The 16,981-nt window shown below is 40.5% G+C and overlaps 1 protein-coding gene across 2 annotated transcripts in view; it reads right to left on the bottom strand.

Moving 5' to 3' along the window:
• The window catches only part of furina (furin (paired basic amino acid cleaving enzyme) a), a 79,050-nt gene that overhangs the window by 12,186 nt on the left and 49,883 nt on the right, over positions 1–16,981 (bottom strand). For both annotated transcript variants that reach the window (XM_069693586.1, XM_069693587.1), the window contains exons 7-12: positions 11,895–11,983; positions 6,337–6,509; positions 4,899–5,111; positions 3,228–3,328; positions 2,097–2,200; positions 1,745–1,862 (exon numbers count right to left, since the gene is read on the bottom strand). In XM_069693586.1, coding sequence (XP_069549687.1) covers positions 1,745–1,862; positions 2,097–2,200; positions 3,228–3,328; positions 4,899–5,111; positions 6,337–6,509; positions 11,895–11,983 — 798 coding nt within the window. The remainder of the gene's footprint in view (positions 1–1,744; positions 1,863–2,096; positions 2,201–3,227; positions 3,329–4,898; positions 5,112–6,336; positions 6,510–11,894; positions 11,984–16,981) is intronic.

Raw genomic sequence — 16,981 nt, 5'->3', positions numbered from 1 at the left:
AGTACCTGAGAGAAACAACAGACTGTTTCTAAATCATAAATCACTTTTTGAAAAGCTACGCGAGAGCTTCGAACTCATGCCATCCTCCAGTTTTCATAGACAAAACATTTTGCAGCCTGGTGGTAATTTGCTACAGTTCGGTTAAAGTGTGCACACGCGTACGTGCTTATCAAATCCATCATTCGTACGGTAGACAATAAATCTTGCTGATTCCCATTTGAAACAAAGCGTGTATTGTTCCTCATTCTGTTAGAAACATGCTTACAGGAGCTTCTATGCAACGACTTCGAGGCACAATCCATTTTCTAAATGTAAACGCGTGGGTGGTCCCCGTGTTAAATTTCATATCACAGAACTGCACACTGCCGTCACTCTGAAATTCATAACACTTTTGATATCACTCAATACTTCCTTAAATATTTTACAGCTACACCAGTAAATGCCCAAATGGTGTGGTTGTAATAACTCATTGTAACTGTATCAGGCGCTTTGTGTCACTGGTTTTGAACAATATAAACTTGTTCTACCATTTGTACGTAGCAGATAATATAATACATAAAATGTATTCATAACAATCGCTCCTTTTTCAGTTATACTTTTATAATTCTGTTAGAAATAACGATACTTCAGTAACCGATGTGATGAAGAACTCCAACCTGATAGCTTACTGCAAGTCACTCTTCATAAGTGAGTCGGCTAAACACCCAAAATGTAAATTGAATAACCTGCCTTGACTGCTGTTCCCAGACGCTCAAACCATCTGCTCTGAGCATCTCAGAGCTGCAGTAAAAGAGAGAGAAACCTCACACCTAGCGAGAGGAGTGACAGGGAGCGCATAATGAAGAGGACATGTCAGACCGGGTTGTAACCGTGACACCAGGAGAAGAAGGAGTAAAACGGCTGAGAATAAATATTGAGTCTTGACAGTGAAAAGAAAACATGAATTGACAAATTATTATTTCTCTTTCAAAGGCTTCATCTCAAACTGAGCCAAATGCCAACACCAAATGCACACAGAAAAACGACAGGCTTTTCAACAGGCGCCCGGAGCCAAGCTGGAGATGAAGGCATAATGTGTCAGTGCAGCAAAGCACGACAGCTCAGCCGTACACGAACATCCACACCTACGTTTTGTGATGGACCAGTTTCATGTTGATTTAACTTTAACCTCACTGTCTGAAACATTCAGGCTCATTTTATAATGCTACTTAATCACAGATTGAATGAACAACGTAGTAAGAAATGAAAACAAAAGGATTTTACTAAATATTTGGTGTGCTCTTTCTTGTATATTGTGTATAAAAATAACAGACTAATCTAATTAGTCTGTTATTTTTTATAATTTTCACACATCATGTAGTCTTCACATGTTTTTCCGGCTTATGCCAAGTTTGTATCATATTGTTTTGTAGCATTTGTGTTCTATGTGCTGATACTTTTGTAGTCACAAATCTCTTACGACAATTGTTTAAATGTCAGTGAGGTATTAGCTTCTTGCCTCCAGGAGACATCCTGACTTTTAATTGCTATTATAGGTCAAGTTCCAAAAATATTTCCTGCAATCCAACAGCTTTCTTTGGAGCCACAGATGACTTAGTTTATATGGGTCGTATTCAAAGTAATTCAAGCTAATTACTTGTTAGTTCTAATTAGTTTGAACTGATTTTTTTAAAGTGACATTTGTAATCAGGGTGTTGAGATAAACTCAGTGAGCTGCTGTATGTGTGCGAGTGGAGTTACTAACCTTGGCTCACTGACCATGGTGATCACACATTTTCGCTGTGGCCCCACACTGGTCCACGTCTGAGCCAGCGACACAATTGCACTGGCATCAAGTAGACCGTATCCATATGAATGACTGACTGCAGAAACCAAGACAAAAAAGGAAACAAACAAATGTTGAAAGCCAGCTCCAACTTCACAGACAAGTTACACTGTATATCCCCTTCTTTAGTCTCACCCAACCTCCCTGTAAACTCTGGTACCTTGCATTTCTAATGACAGTTTGCTTTATTAGATACATAATATATTAATGGGCCCCAAAGGCATCTGAAAACTGCAGAGGGCAGAAGAGAAGTTGGAAGGAGTTGCTGTACCTTTGCGCCCAACCCCGTTGGTTCTCCAGTCGTTGGTGAGCAGGTGGGCAGGGTGAGAAGTTCGTACAACCAAATGTTGCATGTCCCTCCAGGTCAGGTTTTTACTGTGCATATGCAAGCAAACACACACACATTAAGAAGAGACACACAGACACAAACACAGGGTAAGACTGTGGTGTAAAAGTCAGATGGAGGCACTGAAACAGATCAAACAGACGCCTCTGACAATACATCCTACTACAGTCTTAACCTGCAGGAGGACAGCTGATTAAATACAGAGTACAATAACGTACCAGTCACTTTCTTTCCTGAATGACATTAAAGCTTCAGCCAACATGTTTGAACTCTACTTCTGCCCTTTAGCAAAATGTCTTCTGAAGAGCAAACCTGACAAAGTGCTTCTATTATTGCCATGCATTAACATGCAGATGTCAAATTCACAACTCTTATTGTGGCTTTAGAAAAGTGTGGAACTACATTCAGTAACTTTTTCTCATCAAATTCATTGCTAATTGTAGTCTTTTTCTCTCACCTCACACCGTTTTGGCACAAGACTAATTACTCATTCTCAGGACTCTTCTGACGTTCATGTTCATGTGCTGTGTGACTAGATAAGAATCGCTCACATCCAAATTGCACTGTTTGTGAATGCACAGTTGAAAGCAATGGCAGAGAGGTTAAAAAGTAATTCAGTGAAATGGGATAATCAAGCTGACTTAATGTGCAAACACGCAGCACTAGCAGTTAAAGCTTGATTTAATACCAGAATGTTAATTTTTCAAAGTGGGTTTTGAAAGGTCTGTGTGAGAATAAATGAATATTTAAAAAGGTAAAACATTTATACTTAAGAAAAAAAAAAAAAAATGTCGAACCCCGTGGACTGATAACAGTGAGGCATTAATTCCATATACATGCAGAGTCTGAAAATGATCAAGCATTTTCTTAAAACAGTCTAATGAGTGTTGTGAACAAGTAATATTTTGTAATATTTTTCTTTTACACAAGATTAACCAATTTTAAATCAAGAAAAGTGAGGGAAATAAGCAGATAGGGAAGGTAAGAACAAGGCTGTACAAGTGAAGAGAATTTCCAGGCTTGGCAAGACTCAGAAAAATGGTGATAAGCACTTACTTGGCTTCCAGGGCAAGAGCAATGATCCCAGCAGCCAGCGGGGCAGAGGCAGAGGTGCCTGTGTGGGAGTCCGTGCATTTTGATTTGAGGTCTGTAGTCACCTAGGGAAGATGAACACAGCGGGCTTAAAACCAACACAATTCTTCCAGTATTTTATCAGTCTTCCTCCATCATTCTAAAGATAAAAAAAAATAGACTCTCCTATTTCACTTGCAGTTGTGAGAAAGCAAATATACTGTAAATTTACTTCATCCTCTGGTAACCGAGTTTAATAACTTCAATTCTACAAACACGATAAAAAAAATAAATCTGTAACTTTCACCAGAACTGTACTATTCTCTTCACAAAATATTTTACACTCTTTTAACCCGATAACTTGAAATTTGCTACGTTAGCAAAAATATTTTCTCTCCATCACTCTTTAATTTATTATCCCATAAGTATTTGCTGGAGGCAGAAATTGCCTAATGGGTAAAAAAAAGCAGGAACTTAAGAGCAAAAAGTTGTCAGTTGGAAAATAAAAGCTGGGAAATCGTATAACCTATGCTCTCCTTTTCTTGAGCTTAGACTCAGCCGAGATCTCCTCACTGACCCACAGCTGAGGGCTGTGATTGTACTGGGCAACTCCCAGGTGTGAATTTTAGCAGCTGCATGAATACAAAGCAAGGTAGTGAAAAACCAGAGTATTTGTCCTCAGCAAAATCCATCTCTTGAAGGATAAAGGTTACAAACTACTGTACAATCCTAAAGGGGAGGTCGGACTCCTGTGTGTTACTGAATAAGGTTGATACAAAAGCCGTTAGGACCACAAATCTGCTCAATGTGTTGACCAATGCAGAACACACAGAAACTGATGTTTTAACGAACTGCATTGAGGAGCTTCTGCATATCTCCCATACTTCAAATTGAAAGAGAAGGATAATACTGTACATGGAGAAAAAAAAAAAATCACCCTAAGCAGACATTGGGATATTTGTTCCTGCAAATATCCCAGAGGTCCCACCTTCTCTCGTCTAATCAAGCCTCTTCATTCCTGGATTCATGAGTGACAGCACAATTAAATAAGTACATCACTGAAGGGAGGGACCAGCCACATGTCATGGAGATGTCATAAGCTGTCCGTTCAGTTGGCCTGGCTGCTAGATTGTATGCTAGAGAGAGAGAGAAAGTGTGTGTGTGTGTGTGTGTGTGTGTGTGTGTGTGTGTGTGTGTGTGTGTGTGTGTGTGTGTGTGTGTGTGTGTGTGTGTGTGTGTGTGTGTGTGTGTGTGTGTGTGTGTGTGTGTGTGTGTGTGTGTGTGTGTGCGTGCGAAAGAGAATGACAGAGATTTGGAGTTTGTGACAGGAATGTTAAGCAGCAACAGATTGCCAGATGGAGTTTCAGCCGTCCACTATTCATAATCATTTTAATGGCCCAAGACTGAATGAATGGAGAAGAAGAAAAGTGATGTCAAGCGGCAAAGAATGTAGACGTTGTGCTGTGATTCAGACAGCAGGTATAACAAAAAACGGCTGATCAAAATGCTACACCTGCTTAATGTACTGTATAAATACAACTGAAACAAATATTCAATCACTCAGTGCCTTAATATAAAGAAATGTCAAATCATGAGAAACGTGTGAGGGAAACAACGATAGGCAGCCAAAGACAGAAAACAATGTTCACAACTCACGATCTGTTTCTCGTTGAGGTTCCCCGAGCTGTAGGTGGTGGCGAGGGTGGAAGAGCAAGCCTCGCTGTACCAGGGGACATTGCCGTTCTGCGTGGAGCTGCTGATGGACAGGGTGTAGATGCTGTTGGTGTACCCGTCACAGTTACAACTGTCCTTCTCCCTTCCTCCATTCCCAGACGCCCACACAAAGATGGAGCCTAAACCATCACGACCCTGGAGAACGTACAACATGTTTAGACTAACAGAAAATAAAACAACTCATTCATATGTGCTTCAGACCACCCCTCCCCAGAAAAGAACAAAATCTCATTTAATCTTCAATAGGAATCCCAATTATAGGAGGGTGAATTCCCCTCAGGACTCATTTCAAAAAGGGTCCATTAAAATCCAGCATACATCACAGAGGCCAGGGTGGTCACTCAGTAAATTACAAAGAGCTAAATATCGCATGACAGCAGTGCAATACAAAAAGGCACTATATGACAACAGCTCATTGTAATAAATCATCCAACCTCTCAGCCTTTGAAGTGCAATAATTTCCATCCAAGAGCTGCTTTATTGTATTGAGTGGCACCGTCTCTCCCTGCATTGATCAATTCCAGCTACGCACCACCCACACCAGCATCTGACAGCACCGTCACTCTGGCAATTATCCAAGTAGTCAGTGTCAGTGGTTCCAATCAGCTTTATGGCGCATGCCTTGAATCCTACTGCTCCACAGCAAGTCAGTGTTAGTGGGATGGATGTGTTTATACATGGGGCACAGACGTATGAGTCTGGGGCTGTGATCTGTATGTTTATCAATCTGTTAACTTGTTCATTTAACATACCTGACACGGTCCCAATGAGCCACATGCATTAAAACAAGTGCTGCTATCAACAGCAGGTCTCATGACAAGACAGCGTGTGCACTTTTTGGTTAACATTCAGACTGTCTTGTTGTTAGATGCTGACAGACTAGTTTTCAAAATTACCCTCGACGTGTGCATGCATAAAGATGGGAATGTGTGTGGACGTTTCTGATTAGAAATGCTTGTCGAGTAATTTTAAGCTCCAGTAACTGTTTAATTGGAATTTTTTAAAACCTTGATTTTTTTTTTCCAAAACACTTCATTCACACTTGAGGAAATCACATGCTGACTAACTGAAAACGCTGCAAAGATAAAAGATGAGCTGAGGTGTCCTTCAACTAACAACGAATATCTAAAAAAGAACGTTTTCTAATTTCTGTCAGCGCGGATTCTATTTATTTTCCAAGATTTTCCTCCCTGGTGGCTTTTAGAGGACATTCCTTTCCCTTCATAATTGTCACGGTCAAAAACAACTTTGTTCTTCCCGCTTGTGTCCTCTCATGCTTGAACAGTTCAATTACCGACTGCTGAAAGGAAGCAGAACACAGGCAGTAAATAATTTCCGTCTCACAAAAATACGAACACACCTCTGTTACTCCACGCAGAAAGGCTTCTTTGGCGAGTTTGGCGGGTCCGTCGACGGTTTTGCCGTCATCCTCTGGACCCCAACTGGCGCTGTAGACGTCGATGTGTTGGGGATTCAGACTGAGAGACTGGGCTTCCACCATGTCAGTTACCTCACCATCCAGCATACGCACACCTGAAGTCATGAGACACACACACACACAATAAAAGATTGAGTGATTTTCTATAGAAAACCAAATACGGTGTCAAAGTTGTTTGTACAATCTAGTACACGTTACACTGACTATATTCTACTGTGTACTGTAAATATGAACCTTTCAGTAAACAGAGCCCCCATCACGTTTGACTTTTCAGTCAAGTTCCTGTTCATCTACTTCAACACTTTATGCATCAAAGTCTGTTCACAGGTCTTGTAGAGTATGACTGTACATGTAAATAAAAGCTGAATAAAGCTTTCTGTGGTTTCAGATTGGGGTAACTGACAGCACTTTTTTTAATTTTTTTATTAGCGTAACAGACCACAATTTCCAACCAAACTATCGGTAATCGAGTTGGTTTGGAACAAAAACAAGAAGTCACTGGATCTGCAACTTTGATGTTGATTTTTGTGAGAGTGCAGCGCCTCATTGTTCTCTGAAACATGTGAAAGGATGCAGGTGATGACAATCTTGCAGAATCTTGTTTTTCTGGTCTGCAGCTTGGCGTGCCACGGTGTTCTGGCTCTGGAGTTTCTGGGCAATGTGCTCAGCAAAGTGTCGGAACAAAGTGCTACTGCTGTGGAGTCTGATTTACATATTTACACATTAGTTTGCAATGCTGTACAATATCTGTTCATGCAGGAGTGCAGGGCATGCTGCTGCTGTTTCTTGTTTTTTTGTGCATCCACTCTGATGTTATTATGGACCTTGGCATGTAAATCAAACACTATGTGTGTTGATTTTCTTTGGTGCATGAGCTGGTTTGAAAAAAAAAAAAAAAAAAAAAAAAAAAAACAGAAAAGGAAAGAGATCAATTGCGTTGTGGGTGAACTACCTCCTCAAGTGTGAAGAAGACTTCTGAGTGAAAATTCTGATAAAAAGATGAAAAAAAAAACAAGTTGTTTTCCTCTACATGTCTGGATGAAATTAGTGCAGCTGTCCGAGCGTAAATTAAACCAGACTTGCTCTTATTATGAGAGATGTGGACATCTCTCATAATAAATGGCAGATTTCAACGGAGATAAAACAAAAACTATGCAGGATAGGCTTAAAGAGAATGAGGTGCATGTCCAAACCAATTATTTCTGCTTCAAGTTCAGAAGATTTTCTTGCAATAGAACTGCTTTTCTCTCTCAGTAACGTTCCTCCACAGAGCAAGAGGAGAAAAATCAAAGACGCTTTAAAAACAAATAATTTCCCCCTTTGATACGTTGCAGGTCAGGTTTACTCCATGCTGCTCTATATGGGTTAAAGTAACAAAGCTCTGACTCTTTGAAGTTCTCCAAAAGCATCAAACAGACACTGAGCTGCTAGTGTTTCCATGGCAGCCAACACTTCTGTGAGAGGTACACGAGATTTGTTGAGGACACTCAAGTATCTCGAGGCCCTGTCCAAAATATCGCCTATCCCCATATCCAGAGACTAACACTGATGGCACATCTGGGTTCAATCCAGTTTTTGTGTACATGTACTGCACAATATTGTAAACGTGAATGTTATGATGCTGAGTACCCGGTGCTCCATTAACTCTAAGATTACACTCGGATTCAAGAAACGTGCTTTTGGCATTTTTTAACAAATGTTGAAAACGAAATATCCCCTGCTGGTTAGAAATATGCTGTGTGATATATACATATATATATATATATATATATACAGTCAGTCAAATGTGGCTAATAAGAGAGAGAGGCCTATTTCTTCAAGTGGTTTCAGCTTTTGTTTGAACTAATTTTAAAGGGGTAGTTAGACGTTTCAGAAAATATGCTTGAAGAGGAGGCACAAAGACCTGACGCCGAGGGAAACAACGAGCTTGACTGACAAAAACAAATCTCCTACCAGCATCTCTAAAGCTTACTAATTAACACATTTATCATTTAATCCATGAGAAATAAGGAGTGCAAATACAGCCAGCTGTGGTCAATATGAAACCATAGTGTCATATTTAACAAACAGACAAGTGATATCATTCTTCACATCGAACTGTCTGCAAGAAGCGAATAAACAGAAAATGATGAACTATTTCTTGAAATATCAGCTGTGAGTTGGATGAAACAAAAAGCAGCAGTGAAAGGTGGTAAATAAAATCGAGGAAAATGAAAATTTCTGACAGGTTGAGGCGGTGACCCTCTGGGATAGCAGCTCCAAACCAAAAGCTGCAGCAAGATAGTGGGAGCTGAGGTTTTTTCAGTTGAAAAGGAGGATTACTTCTAGCCCAGACAAACTTATGAATTTTGGAAGATCGAGGCCAGGCAGGCAATCCGTGTTTGAAACTACCATGGAGAGACTTCACAGGAGAAATCTCCTGGCTGAATAATGAGCTACAGTTCTGCAGGTGGCGTAGGGGCAGACGATCTTGTGCAGAGGAGTCAAGAGCTTTTGCACTGCTTCGTTTGCACTCTGCTTTTGCAGTTTACATCATTTGACCAGAAAAATTAATAGACCTGGCAGGTTGCTTTAAAAATAACAACCTGCCGGGCTTCCAGCTGTTTAAAACAACTGCAGGATTTGCATAACGTGGACTCTTTTGTGTTGCATCACTTCAGTGAATTTTTGGCAAGTCTCTACACACCTTGTACAGGGGGGAAATTTTATACATCAACCTTACACCCGGCAATAAATGTTGGATTCTAAATGAAAAAGCTTTTACTCTGTTAATATGTTTGTAGCGAGCCGTATCACGAGACAGAATTTTAGACCATAGAAAGTGAATTTCTTTGGACAGCTGAAATGGAACAGCAAACATTGAGGGTTTTTTTTTTCCACGTCCTTTCTGACCTTTAAATCTAGTTCCTGGTAGTACTGATGGAAAAGAGCTTGAAGTGTGGATAAAAGCATGTGTAGATTTTTCACAGCACCAGTCCACCTCCTGCTTCACCCACATGACCACATATAGTCACCTCTTTATGTTGGAAACTGAATGCCAGTCACATTTGCCATCTGGAACGATTGTAAAAGACTGCAGTTATGGCACTATTCAACTGGCTTCAAACTTTATCACAGCTGGAAGTAGGCAGAGGGTTGTTGAGATAAGCAGAGAGGTAATGAGCTCGAGCATGCACTGGGATAAATGAGCTTCGACAGTTAAAAGGACTACACATCATTACACTACATCCTGGCGTCAGCAGAGCCCCATCACTGACAGCACAACACGTCCTCAGCATGGGAACAAGAAAGAAGCTACATAATCCACATATGCACATGTACTGAATGTGGGACCATTACAACAACTAACCTCATTGCCTAAAGCCCATTTAATGAGGCTAGAATTTTAGAATTATACTAGTAGGAAAAAAAAAAAAAAAAATCCCACCAATTAATCAAAATGGTTGACAATGAAAGTATTATAAAAAAAATAAATCAACTTTTTAATATTAGAAAGCTACCGAAGCTCTTCTTTTGAAGAATGGGAACAGAGACTACAAAAACTGTTTTCTCCCTGTAGGCAGAAACAAAACAACACATCAGGCTGCAAAATCCTTTTTAGAACAAACAAATTAATATTTCACAATATTTTGCAAATAAGCGAGATCCTGCTGTGTGTTTGTGCGTCTCCAACACAGGAAACTATTCTTGAACTTAACTGTTGGCTTCATATTTAAATGATGATGATTATGAACTATTAACAGCGCCGTTAAATGTGGTACAGCAGCCAAACATCCACTGTATAGCTTTTCATCTGTGCGTATTTACACCTCGACACCATAACTGCAGGCTCACTGGTTTGGTAACAATCAACAGTATGTCAGTATGAAGCTTATTAAAAAAAGATTCTTCCCTGTCATCAGCCCTGCAACTACTATTTTTATTAACAATTAATCTGCAATTACATTTCTTGGTTAATCAATTAATCATACATATAAAAAAAAAAAAACAGGATAAAAATGTTCATTTAAAAATAATAAACACCAAGAAAAGAAGCAAATCCTCATGTGAGAAGCTGAACCCAGAAAACCTTTTGTTATTAAAAAACAAACAACTAATGATAAGAAATGAGAAATGATTAATGATAGGATGAATGAAGGACAGCAGAAACTCTGTACATCTTCCGCCGCAAACTAAAAACACACCTCTTCAGACTTTACCTTGAATAGTAGAACTTTAGTAGCACTTAAAATGGCACTTACTGATAGAACTTTGTAGTTTGGGTATCTTGAAGAAAATTGTATTTTCTTGATTCCTGTTGTTCTGGGTTTGAAATGTTGAAATGTACTTTGGATAAAAGCGTCAGCTAAATGAAATGTAATGTAATGATGTATCCAATCAGTTCACAATTCATTTTCTGTCGACTGACTTTTCTCAGCTTTATCCAACATAAGATTTTGTATTTGGTCACTTAATTTTGAGACAAAAAGTAAAAAGAAAATGTGTCTAAAAGATGGCAAGAGAAAGTGAGAGAGAGTTGGCAACCCAAAAGCTAAACGCAAACAGACAAAAATATTTATTTGGTCTTCATTTTACTAGAATTACTTTCCTAAATAAGGATGAGAAGGCTGGCACTCTGCAACATTTTGCATGGACATAACGGTGGCAACAGGCACTGGGTGATGAAATGTCACTGGCCAGAGTGACACAATCAAGCACAGAGCACGTTTCATACATACAGGACTTATCCAAGTCAGGGTGACTTCCCTTGAAAACTGTGGGGGCCAAAGTCGTCGTAGGGTGTCAACGAGACCCTGCCAAATGTATGCTAGGACAATCTAACACTTTGGGGCCACTCCTAATTTTGCTCACTATCTTTTTTTGAGACGCCACCAGCCCAACCACATGTATGTAAATGTATTGAGTTAAGAGTTTATTAGGTACATGTGCAATCTAAGGCAATCCAGCACAACAGCTGTGCTATAAACCCCTACCCTTATGTGGGTTGCACCATGTTGAGTTTTTGCTGAAACAATGTCAGAGTGCTGTTCTGATAGTTTTTGTGGGTATTGCTGTTGGTGTTGTTTGTGCTGGAAGACGTTTATAACGGTCTGTCGATGCAGTAGAGGAAGGGGAGAGCATTTGAAGTGAGTTACATCAGCCATTTTTGTTTTCACTTGTATGCAAGTTGAAAACACAGGAGTTCGACATTAGGCTAATGCACGTTCGATAAAAGCAATAGCATTGTGCCATTTCAGAGACTATATTTCAGCACGGTTACTCCATGTAAAGCAAATACATTTACAACGCACTGGCAATCCAAATAAAACAACTGTGGTGATGCTCGGAAAGATTCAGTGGCATGTGGTGCCTGGGAAATGGACTGAAAATAACACGGGCGCTGCAGAACAAGTATTTCACTTATTCTGGCAGTCAAAAAAACAACCGAGATGAAACTAAGGTTTGCCACCATGAGATCAAATCAATCATCCACACCGTACCTCCAATCTTTGCATTGTAGGCCACGCCGACTCCACAGATCCCATTGTTGGCTGCTGCTGCCACTTCTCCTGCACATCGTGTTCCATGCCTGGAGAGGAGGAAGAACAGAATGTGAGAGCTGTGTTTCGGTGTCAACCACCTAATGACACAGAATGTGACTGTGTATATACAGACAGTTGAGTGTATATGTCCAACAAAAGGTTGCTTGTGAAATCATGTGCTCTGTCCTGTGCTGCGGTCAAGCTGTAGACTGAGACAAAACAAACTCACAAAGACAGGTTCTTGGCCCTGATTCCTTTAAACAAATCTGAAGTCCCACAAGCGGAGGCCACTGTGTATTATCTATGGCCTTGTAGCCTGGAATGTCTGTTAGCCTACATAAAGTCAAGTGTAAGGGGAAATAAGATGACGTACTACCATCACATGGGAGAAAATTGGAAATTAGATTTGCCATTTTTATAATATGTCTTTCATTAAGCCTGAGCCTCTGTAGTAAGATTTAGCTCCAGGCAACACAGTGTAGAGATCCAAAACACCGCTACAGAGGGGCTGATGATCACATTCCAATCAAGTGCAGTCCCCTGGCCTGCCAGATGGATATGCACTTTGAATACCCTCCAAACCATAGCACAATCCCCGCTAGATTGCAGCCATTTTCAGAAAGGAGTGTCATGGATCCTGGGCAACATGGTGAGCTACATGAGGACACAACAGACAGTGGTCATTTACTACAGAAGGAACTATCAAGGCCAACAATTAAAACACTGAGTAAACCAGAAAAAAAGCTAAACCCAAATGATCAAAACAACGCATCAACTGTAAACATCCTCTACTGAAGAAAGGGACCATGTCAGAATATGAACATTTAGTGTGAGGATAACCTGGCACATGCGCCTTTACGAACAATTAATGACAACTAAACAAATTCTTAATCCCATGGACTGTGTTACCTGAAGTGCAAAAAGCCAACATTTGACACTATTGACTCAAATAATTGTAAAGAGTTTTGGTGTCATTAAAGACAGGTATAATGCGAGAAGGTCAGACTATTGTAATTTATTCAACAGTCTCCAGAGTTCTCTTTAGATAGTAATGAGCTGAGGGCGAAGGCTAATGTCAGTACCACAGTCAACACCGGCACACGCCTCTAATGTGCCACAGGATGTCAGTTAGACGACTACCGCGTGCCGAGAGGAGACTGCTGGATAATACAAACATCTTTTTTTACAGACAAAAGGTAAATACACTCACACACACAAATGTCATCTGAAAGAGTTTCCAGGTAACTTTATCACAGCATTCCACGAAGTGCTGGTCTGTTGACGGTGGAGTCCCGTGTCCGACAGCATCCGTGTTTGTGATGCAACGGATGATAAGAAGCAGCTCGGGTGTCTGCGAAGGGATGCCGAGCACGCAGAGGCCTATCCCTCCGGTCTTCAACTGATCCTTTTTCCAAATCTCCCTCTAATACATTCATTGCAGTCACTTACGTGGTAGACTGACTCACGGGATACAAATGCTGCTACAGAGGTGAAGGCCTTGGCTTCTCAACTTGATTATGCAAGAACTACTTGCATAATGTTTTGGAATAACTACTTGCATATTGAGGCTCTTTGGAGTGGAGATTTTTCTGCTTTCACTATTGAGATTAGTAAGAATGTGAGGAAAGGAAAGGTGCATCTGTGGGTCAAACACTTTTGTAAATCCTGATTGTAAAAACAGGCAGCTTTCTTGTATTTGTTCAACATGACTTACAAGTGTTTCTAACATGAAGGCGTTTTCATTCAAAGTGTCACTTTTCAGGTTGTAAACAGCTCTGAGTGAATCAACAATGTTTGGTCCATGACATGAATTTCAAGGTGAAATCTTACAATACAGTGTACTGGTTCAAATAAGTCTGATAATATCTTATAATATTACAAAATGACCAATGCTAAAGATGGTAATACTTTGCAGCCCCAATCTGCAAATGCACATCGATTATATATACAGCATCTAATTAGAAACTATGACTCCGAGTTCATCTGTCAACAGGATGATCACGAGGGTCGGCCTGAGGGAGCCACCGGTCCTCTGACGATGATAGCAAGGCGTGACCGAGCGAAGGAATGCAGGCTCACTGACCGTCCTCATTTGTACCGTTTTGAGGTCCTGACGAGAGACCCTGTATCCCCTCTGCTGACATCACATGAAACCAAACCTAGATTGAACCTCAGGATTTAGAAAGGAGGCTAAAGAGGTGACGGCACAGAGCAGGAGACCATCACATGAAGTGCTCAAGGGAGAGCGCTCCGAGACGTTGTCTGCAGGAACAAAGAGCTGCCTGTCACTAAAAGTGCAGCAATGTTCAATCAGTTGTTAAAAAGTCACAGATTAATTATCACAGCTCTGTGTCAGGGAATCCATCAGGCAGATATCAGACATACTCTGTCAGCTAGTAAATGTGTGTTAACTCTCACCTGCACTATTTAAAAAATAGATGCAGGACATGATACTTGCTGAGCAGTTTTCTTAACTTGTTTTTGTCCCACCAGTCACATTTAAACGAGCTTCCAGCAGACCAAAACAAAACTCAGTGAAGCAACCGATAATTAGTGTGGGTGCCTTCCACATTACCAACAATTGCGCAAGCCATCTCGACTGAACAGCGTATACCTGCACTGCTTACAGCATCAGCTTTCATCTCACCACGCAGCTACGGTAAGAAAAACATGCGTTTTCATTTAAAACCCACATTCTTTTATTCTCAGCAGAATCTTGATTGAAGACTCGCTTATTTCTTGGACAAAGAAATAAAAGAATCTTCCTCATAAAAACGTCCAAACTCGTGTCAGATCCCTTGTACAAAAACTCGCATCATACACAATGGTGATAATGACGACTTTTGGTGAACAAAGAGCAATTTCAGCAAAGTCTTGTTCCGATTACTGCGAGAACAAGCCTCTTGGCAAAACCAGGCACAGAGACTAACTCGGGTTACAGCAGCTACAGTTGGCTGCAGGCCCGAGGCCAACATGATCAGCCTTCATACCACAGCTGGCAGAACCATCATCATTGTACAAAACTAAACTGCCTCTCTCTGGGGACTTTCTAAAGAGACATGCCATTGTCATACAGATGTATCTAACATGTCTGTGGAAATAGAGAAAAGATAGAAAAAAAAAAAAAGTATTTACTCAAACCTGAAACTGAAATCAGAAAAATAAAATGGCACAAAAGCAGGTTTGTGGGCTTATTATATATAAAGATCTGCCTCTAACATAGCAGGTTTTCTTGTGCGACATAAACGTCTGGCTCTCCGCCAGGGTCCAACTTCCTCATGTAATGCATAATCTTGACAAGTTCTACATTTGGCTGCTACAGTTTATGGTCCATACAAGTTAGTGACTTTACAAGATCAAGACTAAAAGGGGGGGAATCCAACACAATTATTGAAGCTTTTCGTATTAAAAGTTCAGTAATACATCCAAATGGTACATAACCCCTCAAACTGAGCACAATCAAAGCATTACTGTAAATGATTACTGTTAAAATTCTACCCTGTAAAATATGTACTTGTCCAACAAGCCATTGATCTTCTTCTTTTTTTTCTTTTTTTTTTTATCTTCAAAGTCACAGTCCTCACTCATATTCAGAGTCTGCAACACAACATCTTTCATTCTTTTGTTTTGTTTTATCTTGCATTAGCTTAATTACTTGAAAGAAAATCATTGAGGTTCTTGAGGCGGCGGATAGTGGCATTTGCTGTTCATTAGTCTCTGCTGCACTGAACCTCAAAGGTAAATCTGAACAACTGTTTTCCTCTGCACATTCTTAAGTCTGTAAATGGTTCTGCCAGTTTACTAATGAGCTGGCCTCCAGGACAAAAGGTCTGATGATGTTTATAGAGCAAAGTAAAAGATGAATATAAAGGAAATGTCTAGACAGAGATTAATATACGGTCTGGTAAATTGTTAATCTGACTGCTGTTTGCAGTACTGTTAAATAGGTCCTTGCTTCCAATGTTGTGCGTTGAATATTTCTGAATTTACATGTATAGTCAGACTGCACTGTTAAATCATTTTATCTCGTGTTCATTGCACATGTTGAATAGAGCGATTGTGACTCTCTCAGTTTAAATTACGATAGCTGACCCTGCACTAAATCTGGAGGAAATGAACACAGTACTTCTGCTAAAGACTCCTTTAATCCAGAAAATGCACATTTGGAAACCGTCCTGATAGGAGTCAAGAGAAAACCCTGGAAAGAGAAACATCGAGATCACATACTGTTTTAGATAAACATGAGGGTGAATGGTCCTCACTGCTGCCCTTATGCTCGGAAAGAAAGGCAGCTTTATGGAGGTGAACAGAGTTGGGCTTTCTGCAGGGAACAGACACTTTCAGTCTTACACAACCTTACGCAGTTTCATGTCCGCCCACAGGTTGTTTACACATGCAGCTGCACCAACCCCACTGTAAAGGGAGGGAACGAGACAAACACACACACACACACACACACACACACACACACACACACACACACACACACACACACACACACACACATGCAGATATCTCAATTGGTCCAACCACCAGAAGGACACGGAGAGCTGGGTGGGAAGAGATAAGGGCCGAGGTGAGCAAGGGTTGGAAAGAGATGCAGCCAAAATGAAAGAAACATCAATAGTGAGTGTCTTAGCTGGGCTCTGGGCCACTATGAGCTGCTTGAAGAGCTTAAACGTGCCTTGGCATAGATTTTGGATGTGGAGCTGCACTGGAGGGATGTTCTCCCACATTCCTCCACATGAAATTCCACATTTAGGGTTCTGTTGATGGTGGAGAAAACATTTTCTGGCACTCACGCAGAATCTTAAAAACACTCAATTAGAAAGCAAAGGCATATTGTTCACACTGTTTCCATGCTCATGAAATCCTTTACCGATCGCCGGTTCTGACATAAACAAGTAAACTCTATTTTTAGTATGAATATAGTTAAAGACCTTCTACAATCAGCCTCCATCCCCTGTATGTTTGACAACAAAAGCCTTCAAGGCACTGATGCACCATTAGCATACGTACAGTATGTTTGGACCATTGTGTTGCTC

This window comes from Brachyistius frenatus, unplaced genomic scaffold, assembly GCF_029030835.1.
Source record: "Brachyistius frenatus isolate BFR_SWC_R1_liver_20210118 unplaced genomic scaffold, ASM2903083v1 Contig_15, whole genome shotgun sequence".
NCBI classification, from domain to species: domain Eukaryota; kingdom Metazoa; phylum Chordata; class Actinopteri; family Embiotocidae; genus Brachyistius; species Brachyistius frenatus.
This window is presented reverse-complemented; position numbering and strand designations above follow the sequence as displayed.